Source organism: Fulmarus glacialis, unplaced genomic scaffold (genome assembly GCF_000690835.1).
Source record: "Fulmarus glacialis isolate BGI_N327 unplaced genomic scaffold, ASM69083v1 scaffold26130, whole genome shotgun sequence".
NCBI classification, from domain to species: Eukaryota; Metazoa; Chordata; class Aves; order Procellariiformes; family Procellariidae; genus Fulmarus; species Fulmarus glacialis.
In genome coordinates this window covers 1-11,978 of record NW_009189947.1, presented here as the reverse complement: position 1 = coordinate 11,978, position 11,978 = coordinate 1, and the positions used below count along the sequence as shown (strand labels likewise).

Genomic DNA, 11,978 nt, shown 5'->3' with positions numbered 1-11,978 from the left:
GTCTGCCTGCAGCAGCGGCCCCGTGTTTCACGAGCACCCTGCCCCTGGCTGCAGTGCTGCCCCGGGTTTCGCTACGTTTACGAGGGTCTCCGCTACGTTTACGAGGGTCTCTGCTGCGCCTCATCCCTTACAGCACTAAAACGCTGTTTTCAGGAGGCTGCTACCACCCCCTCCTCCTGTGCATGGTGGTACCGATACACGCAGCTTTGGGGGTTTTTTATTTTTCAGTCTGGGTTAACAACAATACTCATTTCCATAATTTTAAGTATTTCTTGCTCCAAGCAGGCAGCCTCCGCAGAGCTGGATTTAACACCTTGCTTAGCCGTGGGTAAAACTCCCGCAACGGACACACGGTCCAGTTGGGATAACAGAATTTCCCTATCACACAGGCAGCATACGGATAAACACATTAAAGATCACAAAGCATTCGGATAATGCAAAGTGGCATCGGCAAAGCAAAATCCGGCCAATTAAAGAATGATCCAATCTGCCACTAGCGCAGCTTGCAGCAGCGTTCAGGAGTATCAAACCGAGACCTGCCATCGAGGCTTTTTCCCCCAGACGAGACGGGTAAGTACAGGCTTCGGGTGCATTTAAAAGCATCTCACGTTAGACAGCATCCTCAAATTCGGTTGCTTTAATCCAATGAGACTAAGCCCTGCAGTACTCGACTCTGCAATGTCCGAGGCAAACACCAAACTTCTCGGGCACAACATTAACAGAAGGCACCGGAGCGATGCTTCTGTTCAGGACATGTTTTTAATGAGAGTTTCACAGCTTGACATTTGCTGACCACAGCTGAGGTTTGCATAACTCAGCAAGTTTTTCCTAATCACGCAGGCACAACTGGCGGTTTTCAAGCGAGGCATTAAAAAAGAGCACTCCTTAAAAGAGAGAGGCTGGTCTCCGCAACGAAGTCGGTTTGATTAAATCAGATCGCGTTGCTACAAATAGGAAACACCATATAAATGGCCCTACAGAGTTCCCCACAAGTACGATAAATGAGGTAGAATAGTTTCTTATAAGAACAATTTTTGCCCGGTCCCATTTTTTCTACAGAAAGCCCTAGACACAGCAGTTGGGTCGCGCACACTGCGCGTTTGCAGTATCAGACAACAGAACTGTGCCCGTCTTCTGCCATCTACACCGGCGTCCACACCTGCTAGCCGGCCTTTTCCCCAAATGAGCCCAGCACGCTGATGAGAAGCGAGCTGAAGGAGATCTAAGAGACACCACAGTTGTCTTGCTGGCGGGCAAGGAAAACCGATGGAGAAGATGCTCCCGAAAGGAGGGATTTCCGCTTTGGCTTTACCTAACTCTGAAGAACGGCTTTGGCTCTTGGCTCTTTCGCCACCTCCTGGCTGGCTGACAGCAGGCAGCGCCAGCTCGGCAGAGCGCAGGCACGGAGCGCTGCAGCAGCCGCTCTGGCAACGCCGCCGCTGCTGCTGCTGCTGCCCCGGCTCCTCACCCCTCTGCAGCCAAGACAAACCCCAAGTAACTCATCAAGCACCTTGCTGCCTCTGGGATGAAGCTGCAATCAGAGAACTCCACCCACTGAGACAAATGCTCTGCAGCACGGAGAAAGCTTGTTTGCAGGGATTGCAAGACCCTGAGAAAATGAAGTCGGCTGGAACGAATTCCCAAGGGAACTTGGCGATATTGTACACCCCTCTGATCCCTCTGCTTGGCCGCACAAGATTTCCCTTTTCTTCACCTTTGTTGGAAGGTGGGAAAGCAGGGAGTTTAGAAAGCTCCTCCGCACGTTTGACCTCTGTGGAGACAGCGAGATCACAGCACGCTGGGTATGTTGCTAGAAGGTGCTCTGGTACTAACGCAGCGATGGCTGGGGAAGAACCTCTGCATAACAGGGCTCCAGCACCCTACCACCCTCCTCGACGCTGTGTCAGCTGCTGTAGTTTCAGAGGATTAAGGGAAGCCAAGTCAGTTTTGGGGATGACATTCGCTTCAGAGATAATGGCAGCCCAGTGTACACACATGGGATTTAAAAAAACCCAGCAGTACGTGCAGAGCTGACGGCAAAATATTCCCATACAAAAAGCCCTTTCCCACAGTTCACAGCCTCCCTTTCACGCCAAGAGAGGTTGCGCTCCTCTTCACACTGGCCTTTAACCCCCCAGCTCGTCCCTTCTCCCAGCACAGCAGGTCTTGGACAGGACTTCACAGCCTACCCCTCGCTAGCAGGCTGCTCGCCTCCTGGGCCGCGCAGGTGCGGTTTCCTCCTCCGCCCAGCACAGCTGGCTCCCCTGGAAGGCTCTCGGCCCCTGCACAGACACCCACACATCTGCCTCTAAAATTCCTGAGGAGTCCCACAGGAGGCCAAATTTCTCTGTCTACTCCACTTCCCTCCTCTTAATCATGCACTCCACCTAAAAGGTCTTTTTCCAAATGAGTAATCTTCAGGCTGCTGCAATCAGGACAAGATCTCCCTTTACAACAGCATTAGCATATGACTATTTAAAACCTCCCAGGGTTAGCTCTGCAGTGCTTTCCGAAGAGTGGTGTTGAGGTAAACAGGTACTTGGCTTCCTCCTTCACAAGTTCTCTGTAGTTGAAGAGCAACATAGAGGAATGACTCATCCAAATCTTCCTGTAGTTGCTTACAAGTTACTGCTTTGCAAATACTGTATGAAGAGAACACAGTCAAATTATTTTGACATTAGCAGAAAGTTTTAATGACACTCAGTATTTCTAGAACAAAGGTTCCTCTTCCTCAGGAAAAGGCGCCTCTAAGGCCTTGTCAGAGCAAAGCCCTTCAGTAGGAGTGCTTCAATATTTATTTCTGCTGTGAATGTCTCGGATTAGTGAAGAGCTTGAAACTGATGATTTTTAAAACATGGAGGAAGGTTGTGCTCAGGTAGGAGCACGTTAAGTGATACCTGCAAGCCAGTACCTTCTTCCAAAGCCTGCTGCTGCCTTTCAGGCTGCTCCTCACGCTGTACATCACATCTAGCTGTCACTTGAAGTCCAGTCTAGATCAGTTCTGCACTCAGTAACTACAGATGGCTTGTTTTCCCATTGAAACTACATATAATTGCCACAGTGGTGTGTTTTTCTACAGCCCGAAGAGATGCAAAATGTGTAATTCGCTCCTGGGCAGTCAATACCGCTTCAAAAATAACAGCGTAACACGCGCCCTCCAAGCCATCACGTGTTCCAGGGCATGGGATGCCTAAAGACTTCTCAAGGGACTTTTGTTCCGTGCTGTTTCAATATGCCAGCCAGGGGCCAGCTGACTAGACATGAAATAAGGATGTGGATGCTCTCAAGTATTTTGGTATCTTCACCAGGAAAAAGGCTGGGAGCTAATCCCTAGAATACACTAGATGAAAAACTCATTAGAGAAAACACAATTCACGTGTTCATAGAAGGATTTCAAAATTTAATAAGTTGACACAGTGAACAATTCAAGAATCTTTAAAATGTGAGAGTTAAGAAACAAAGTTTAGGTCACATATTTAGAAAAAGACATTTCTTGTACAACAAAGAGATAAAAGCAAAAACATTTGCTCTGGTAAAAAACTAGCAATGCTGGTCCCTGCTTGAAGTGAGAATGCTGTAACAGAACTTTTTAAAAAGAAGCACCTGGAATTACATGACCAGTTTTGGACTGCTCACACCGTAATTACTTCTCATAGCAGCCTACCGAGTTGCTCTACAGCAAACAAGTCAGGAAGAGTCCAGTCCAGTGATAAAGTCAACGCAGTTGTCTTCTATAGGCAGAGTTCAGAGCCTCAAGTGTAAGTAAGCAAAGCAGCTTGATATTTGCTCACCTTCCTTCTCCTAGCAAGAAGCAGCCATTAACGCCACAAAACAAAGAAAATTGTCATGATACTCCGAACAAAGTCACAGTAATAGGAAAAAGAAAGCAAAATACATTCTAAGGAAGATTCATTCAAGCTAAGTATCACTTTTTTTCCAACCAAAGGAGATTCCAGTGGTGGAGGAACAGAGTCAGGCCACCGGATCAGGCTGACAGTGCCCCCTCACTGCAAGACTGACATTTGCTATCTGCAGCAAATGCCCTATGACAGCACATGTGGGTAACAAACAGAAAACAATGTCAGGCTCCTCCGCCACTGGACAGAACTTCAAGCAGAGCTTTTGCGTCCATTAACAGTCACCCGTTACTCTGCAGGTACCTATCCAGGAACTGGGAATAGCAGTCTAGAGAACAGAAGTAGCAGATGATGGGTGCTTCCGTACCTCCCATGTTATCCACGAGGACCACGGTGTGAGCTACGTGATGGAGATTCATGGTCACCGTGATCTGAATGAAGCTGCTCAGACAGGCACTTCCGCACTGGCATGTTTTAGCCACTTCCAGATCTTCACAAAGGTGAGAAGGAAGGAGATGACAACCATAAGGGATTCTGTTGAACAAGAGGAGTAAGTGTGAATTCACTACAAAATTAACCAATGTCACTCAAACACAGTGACACCCCACACGCACCAGTTGGAAGAAACGCCTTTCTGAGATCATAGACAAGGCAAATCTGAAATTTTGCCCCTTGTGATATTGGACTGGTTAGCAAGTAAATGCCACTTTCCAAGAGTCACTAAAAACATGCAACCATGTTACTGACCCCTAAGTAGCAAGGGCCTGAACTCCAGAAATCACTGCAACAAATAACAAATCGTAACAGCCGGTATCACAGCAACAGAGAATTAGAGATAGAGAATTGAAAAGAAGATTAAGAATAATGAGACAACTGGGCACACATCTTCCCTCATATTAGCCAGGAAGATCACTGTATTTCATCCTGGCCTGATAAGGCACACACAATTTACTCCTCACTCTCTAACACGAAGAAGTGGTAGTAGCGTAAAAACACCGTATCCAGAGGAAATGGGAGATAAAATGAGCCTTTTTACAGTAGGACGACATTGCAGACAATAAATTAAGGTCTTCTTGATATACTGCTCTTTTTGTCCATCATGTCAATAGCGACATTCAGTGACAGGAACAAGAATTGCTTCTTTTTAAATTTGCAGTAGAGTAGTATTATGTTTAGGGTACAAAATAAATAATTTCCCTGAAGTACTGTCGAGTTAACTTCAAAGTGTGGGCACCACCAGCGCCCAACTGTCACTTGAGACTCACAGAATAGGTCTCACTGACTCACATCCCGACTACACCTACATATTCCCAATTCTTTCTACATACCATCATTCACATAGCTAAGACTCCTGTGGGTTTTTTTTCTACCACCTCAATTTCGGGACATCCTTTTTTCCGGTCAGGACAAGCATAATCACAGCTCTGGTACTTTCCCAGCATGCCACTATGAAGATTGATTTCCAAACACTTGCTTTCGTGTCTTCCCTCCTTCTGTTTACTTCCTTTCTCAAGGTTTTTACAGTCCATCATCACTCCTGTTTCTCATTCTTTGTTAATTCTCACCTCCAGTGAATGTCAGACAGAATGTCTGTTGCCCACTTGTTAGACTTTTTCTTTTCCATTTAAGATAATCAGGACCACTCTGACCAACGCTGTCTCCTAATAATCACAGACCTGTGGGCAAGGGGACTGTTTGCCCCTTGTCTCACCGAGACTCCTGGAGCAGAAAGCCTTTTTTGTTCTGTTTGATGCCGTTTTTTTTTAAAGCTTGTTGCATGGGGGCCAGCGGCTGGGTTAATGACTAGGTATCCGTAGGTACTCCGGTAACGTAACTAAGTACAAAATCTGACCAGTGTTGAGGGATTATATTCTCTAGGAAAAAAGCACGCCTTCATAATATTTATATAAAAACCACTGCAATTTATATAAAGTTGGGAAAGGAGACACGTGGAGCTTAATTACTCTAATACAATCAGCAAGGTCAGAAGTGGATAAGATTTGAACCAGAACATTTGGTTGCTCAGCTCATTTCCAGGGTGTGCCCCACATGCCTGTGGACACCTTTAGCACACACTTCTGAGCAATTAACCCAGGTTTATGGGGCGCTCCCCACCCCCAAGGCAGGAATGGGCACAGAATGTAGATTAGGAACACTGTCTCTCACCCCCTTTCTGTACCCGTGACTCTTTTCCACCTTCCTGCTCCCTTTGCACCCAGAACAGGGTGGGAGTAGCAGCAGCTGGTACGGGAGGGATCACAGGCAGCGGCATGCAGGCAGAGCCATGTAAGCGGTGTGGGGGAAGGGGAGAAAACTGACAAACAGCGGCCTGGCAAGGACGATGTTTACTTGGTGAAAGAATAATTTTAAAATTACCTCAGAACTGGGCTTTTCCGCATAGGACAGAACACCCTCACTCCAACACCAAAGGAAATTAAGAGCTCAAGGAAAACCTAAGGCAGGGAGAAGCCTCCCGCAGGTAATGCCAACTGCGGTGTGACACTGGCCCTCTGAGAAACCACCTCTGAGAAGCCCTTCTAACACTGCTCAGCTGGTGTAAGGTCCCATCTCAAGCAGAGGCAGACGAATCCATGTCTGTAACCAGGAGCTGTATGGTAGAAGCTAACCTTTTGCCAACACACTATTCTCACACGGGAAGGGATGGCGACAGGCTAATGGGTGTAACACACAGTTTTAGTGTACTTTAACGTGAGCACAAGATGAAGGGCAACCACGTTTGAAAGCAATTGCCACGCTAGAGCCCAACACAAAATATGATCCGTGCCACAAAATCCACTGTAATGTAAGCTCCTGAATATGAAATGCCGGAAGTGGTTCAGTGATTCTCTTTTCCCATGGCGGGGCAGGAATATTCTGTTTCAGTGCCCCCATTTTGTGGACAAAAACATTTCAACCTATAGCTTTCTCTAAATGCTTCCAAGTCACCAATTTACTGAGTTATCCTGTATAACAAAGGGATGATTTTACAAGTGGAATCCAAAGCAACTTTAACCTTGTGATTTTTAATAGGTGAAGAGCAATAGCCACTGGCAGGAAAAAAAAACAAGTCAGGAAGGTTTAGACTCCACAGGTTTGAAAGGGAGTAGGTGCAATGTGTACTCATCATGCTACTCTTACCTGTAATTTATGGTTGCTCTTGCAGCACACTCTAATAAAGTCAATGGTATTTTCAGTTGTATGTTGGGAACAAGCGGATTAGGCTGTTCAAAAGGATTTCCAAAGAGATCCAAGTTCTCAAGACAGAGTTTCCTAAAATCACTGGGCAAGAAAGGAAGTTTGTTTCGAGCTGCTGACAGAAAGCGTAGATGATCTAACTGGCCAATCTTGAATGGCAACCTAATCAACTCATTGTCATCGAGCTTTAAATTAACAAGTTCTCGCAGCTGGCAAAACTGAATTGGAAGCGCTTTAATTTTGTTTTGGCTGAGGTCCAAGAACTGAAGAGATTTCTGAAGGGTGGAGTTGCACAGAGCCCCACTGAACGACTCCAGGTGATTGTCGTGCAAATTAAGCTCCTGAAGGCAGATCAGGTCACCAATAGTAGCTGGCAGCTGCTTAATATGATTATGACTTAAGTCTAGTTTTCGGAGTTTCTTCAAACAAAGCACACGCATGTCAATCCGAGCAAGTTTGCAGTACGAGGCTTGGAGATGTTCGAGGGAGTAAGGAAAGTTTTTGGTGAGAGGATAGTCCCTTCTTGAAGTTATGATCATTTTTGTCTTAGGTTTTTCAACTTCTGAGGTCTTTGCTGGTACCAAAGCTGAGAGCGGGAGAGCTCCTATGTCGGTCCCTTGGTGAGCCAGTCTCACAGCTGAAAGGAAATTCTTTAAATTGCTAGCATTTGCCTACAAGAAAACACAAATGTGGAATTAAAAGTTCATTATTCTTGTGCTCATTTGTACTAACACTTTCTGAACTATTTTGTACATGTATTAGGACATACTAACTCAGCAGGGCAATGAAATGGGAAAGGGGAACAACTCCGGCTTATTAGGTTGATGTACTGTTTACAGTATTTAAGAACTAATGGCATGCAATTTGAATGAGAAGTTACGACCTCTCTGAATAATCTAGATCAAACAAACTGCGTTGCATTACTCAGAAAAGAAACAAAGCACTGAAATCACAGCTGAAAATAAAGTACAGAAAAAAAGCCTGATGCACGGTGATCTTCCTAACCTGATAAAGGGACAGTTTATAAGAACACACAAGGGGAAATCAGAGATCTAAAACTCGAGGCAATAATTTCTGAAAGTTGCGAGGAAGGAAAAGGATGGAAGCTGATGTTAAATTTAACATAAAGGAAGGTGGAAAGCTTCAAGGCAGGTTAAGTGCTTCTGGTCACACACAGCGCTCTTTTGTTGTGCCGGCATCAAACAAGAGGATAATTATTTGCAGTCTTTCTGCAAACAACTGACTAATTTTGCTTTAGGTGGGATAGAATACAATGGCAGTAAAGACAGAGTCAAATTAATGAAGTATCAGATGACCTGTATTTCAAATAAAGGTCAAGAAAGCTGATACATTTGTTGCACTGATATAATTAAGTTTCATGAACAACAGGGTGACCAAATGTTTCTGTTCTAAATTTCCCAGCAAGACTCTACTCAAGCTGACGTGCAGCTGACAGACGCTAAGCTATAAAGTGAATTATAAAATAAAAAGCACAATGCATCCATACAAGTAAGTCATCTCTTATTGCAGGAAAGAAAAATTTGGAGTTTTCGCATGGCTCAGAGTTGAGAGGTTTGCACTCTGTTCCCAGCTGTAACTTGCCCAAGCCTAGCGACACCCATTTCTGCACCTGAAAGACAATTTTGCTCCTAAATGTATTTGTTTATACCAAATTCTAGAGTGTCCAGAACTACCTTACATAATATGCTATAAGCATCTAGCACAACAGAGCGATGATCTTGGAGACTTCTGGATGCTAATGTGATATAAATAAAGACAATAAAGGTCAAACATATTTGACTGCATCAGTAACCTAAAATGATTGTCCTCCTTAAGCATCCCATACACATCTATCCTTTCAACTCCTGATGTGTTACTTTCCAGACATGGGGAAGTTGCATGCCAAAAACCTTTGTATCCAAGACCACCAACATTCATTATCTCCACCAATCTAACTAAAACACTTAGCTATGTGACTCCCCATAACTACAGGCAGATTTGTCATGTTCCCGAGGGTAATAAATAGCTAACTAAATTTGGAAGTAAGGAGAAAAGGTCCTCCAGGTCTGTAAGGACCAAGTAAAATGCATAACTATACATTAGAATTGAGTTACAGGCAATATTTCTTTGATGTCAAAGCACGAGATGCAACAGATACCTGTTTCTTGTAGCCAAAAGCTCTAGGTTGTTAAGAACAAGTTTATGGGCTCTTCACGTGACTTCAAAATAAGAGTACTTTGTGTTCTGGATCCTTGAGACAAATTTCCTCCACAATACCTTCGTAAAGGCAATGTAGTATCTGTAAACCTTGTTGTTGAGAAACCTTGAGTATGTTGAGAAAAATACTAAGACACATCTAAGAAAAAAAGCAAAAAACTAGTTGCAAGAGCTCAGGACACAATTTTTTGCCCCAAGTCTGAAGTCTCAACCACAGAAAAGATGTCGGGAAAAGATGTTAATCTGCGTTGATGCCCTACAAATCCCTAGTTTCAGAACTAAATGAATGATGACAAGGCAATCGGAGATTACATGGATTTCAGACCTTGCATGCAATGCAGCAGGCACAGGCTTGCTGAAGGAAAAAAATAACCCACAGTGACTTTATTATTTTTGCTCCAGGGTTGAATGCTCCAGATCGACGTTTCTCAACTTAATTTCTGATGTGGTTGAATGCAGCAAATTGCACCGCCTGGCAAAGTACAAAGAGTGGGGTTTTGCATAGTAGTTGCACGCAATCGGTATAGTCACACAAAGCTTTTGTCCACCTTTGAGAGCTAAGAAGCCTTTCTGTAATGAAATTATGAAAGGCTAGCAGAAACACTACAGAAAAGTTATCAATCGTCTTAAATTGGGTTTCCGGATTTGGAGCATTTAAGAGGAATATATAGTATCACTGGCTTTGGAAGAATTTAGTGGATTTGTTGCTGGAGCTTGACACTATGAGGGCGAGCCTTATGCTAAAAAAGGGGAGCGAGGATCTAGCCTCCTTGGAGCAACTCTGGTCATTGTTCTAACTCCTGTTTCATTAGATTTGGTTGAGACTTTCTTTTCAGTCTAACAACATTGTGGACTATCTTTTCATATAGAAAACAACAGATGTACTTCTTAACTAAATTACTACCCACACTGAAAGAATGGCTGTCACACAGTTTCCTTACAGGCCCTAAAAGTGGTCTAAATCAGATCTTGTAGCCCTAAGACACAGACCTTTGCTCTCCAGTTTTATACTACTAGTAGATCCTCTTACAACAGGCCTGCTTTTGTTTCGAGATAAAACTTTCTGACTTCTCACACATCAGCAGAAATGTTCAGAGTAAAGGATGTAGAACAAGAAGTTATTCTGGATCTAATGCAACACGCATGAGTTTTCTTTTTTGCAAGACACATAGCACATTCTGACAAAAAAACCTTAATTTAATTGGATTTGGACACACACTGCTTCTTTTCTATTTAACCCTGTAAGGCGAACTGCTCTCTGCTTCCCCTACCACCACAGCCTTCACTCTTGCACAGACAAGGTACTTCCAGATGACCATAGCCCTGTGTCACATTCTGCAAAATCTTGGGCTACCACAACTATATTCAGGCTTATATTCAGTTATTGGTCTTATTCCCAATAAAACACGTGCTTTTTCTTTCTTGCTGGGTCATATTTGTTTTCTCTTCAGTAAGTCACTGTCCCGAGTACAGATTCATTCGCCTTGTTTCTCAAGCAGACCTCGCAGCCTGCCAGACCACTCTGGCAAGACTGCTGGCAGTGCCTGTTGCAGCTGCAGTTTAAACACACCCTGTGCACTTCTCCTTAGGCAGGCCCTTTGAGAAAGCATTCTGCTTGTGAAGGAGTAAGTTCACCACTCATGATTACAGCTGCTCAGTCTGAGATCGCTGAAATTACTAAAGGATCTCCTTCGAGCCAAAGAATCAGAGTTGCATCAGAAAGTCAAAGTGATTATCCAAACAAAAAATCAGTATAATTTGCTTTTATTTACTCATTCTAAGTCTACGGTTTTAGAAAAGTTGTCCCGCTTTCCTCTTCTACAAGGCTACAAAAAATTAGTGGAACAGGCACAGAAAAAAACAACACAAAAATTGAACGCTAATGTGTGATTTTTTTGGGTGAGTTTAGCATTATTAAAAACACTTTACAGCTTCCAAATATTCTATGAACTGTAAATTAATACATTGGTAAGTTCTACTATCAGCTAGGCATTAAGGCAAGGTGGTGACTGTACCGCTGATCCATACCAGCTTTGAAAAGCACAGCAGGCACACTGCTTATCCACTAGGACATGAATATTTTCCAGATTTTAGTTAGAAAGACTATAAGCAATGACCTGCTTGATAGAAATCATGGCCAAAGAGCATGGGGGGACATGGAGGACCTGAGGGAACGGCGGGTGTGAGGGGACATGGAGGAGCTGAGGGAACATTGTATCAGAGAGATGAAAAACCTGTTGCTTTCTAAATAAAAGGTGAAGAACTACAGGTAAAATGGACTTTTCTTCTCCTGCTGTTTTTCCAGAGGGAGCAGAAGAAGGGATAATCAGAAGGCAGCCCAGCAAAGAAGCTGGGCCCAGCCTTCTCAGCACAAAATGAGCAGGCTTCCTTTTTGCTGTAGCCTGTTGAGAACATACAAACCCAAGCTCCTTCATGTTGCCTCGCTTACATCTCCTATGCCAGTCAAAGACGACTGTTAAGACAAGACTTAGTTGCAGTCTGACATTTTTCACACGGACCCCAAGCAGACAGCCCGGGGACCCCCCGGGGCCCGTCCAGCTCCCCGGCGAGCCCCCTGCCGCCTCCACACGCCGCTCGGTTTCGAGCACGGGCAGAGCACCGAGACCTCGGCGATGTCCCGCGGCCCTCGCACCCACCTTACTGAGGCAGACGTCCACGGCGGGCTCCCGGAGGCGCACGGTGGCCTTG

The 11,978-nt window shown here is 44.5% G+C and overlaps 1 protein-coding gene across 1 annotated transcript in view; it reads right to left on the bottom strand.

Annotated features, from left to right (window-relative positions):
* The window catches only part of LRR1 (leucine rich repeat protein 1), a gene marked incomplete at its 5' end in the record, with an annotated part of 12,349 nt that extends 378 nt beyond the window's left edge, over nucleotides 1-11,971 (bottom strand). The window contains 5 exons of the mRNA XM_009584042.1: nucleotides 1,313-1,472; nucleotides 2,540-2,642; nucleotides 4,143-4,391; nucleotides 6,996-7,723; nucleotides 11,927-11,971. Coding sequence (XP_009582337.1) covers nucleotides 1,313-1,472; nucleotides 2,540-2,642; nucleotides 4,143-4,391; nucleotides 6,996-7,723; nucleotides 11,927-11,971 — 1,285 coding nt within the window. The remainder of the gene's footprint in view (nucleotides 1-1,312; nucleotides 1,473-2,539; nucleotides 2,643-4,142; nucleotides 4,392-6,995; nucleotides 7,724-11,926) is intronic.
* Nucleotides 11,972-11,978: the final 7 nt, after the last annotated feature.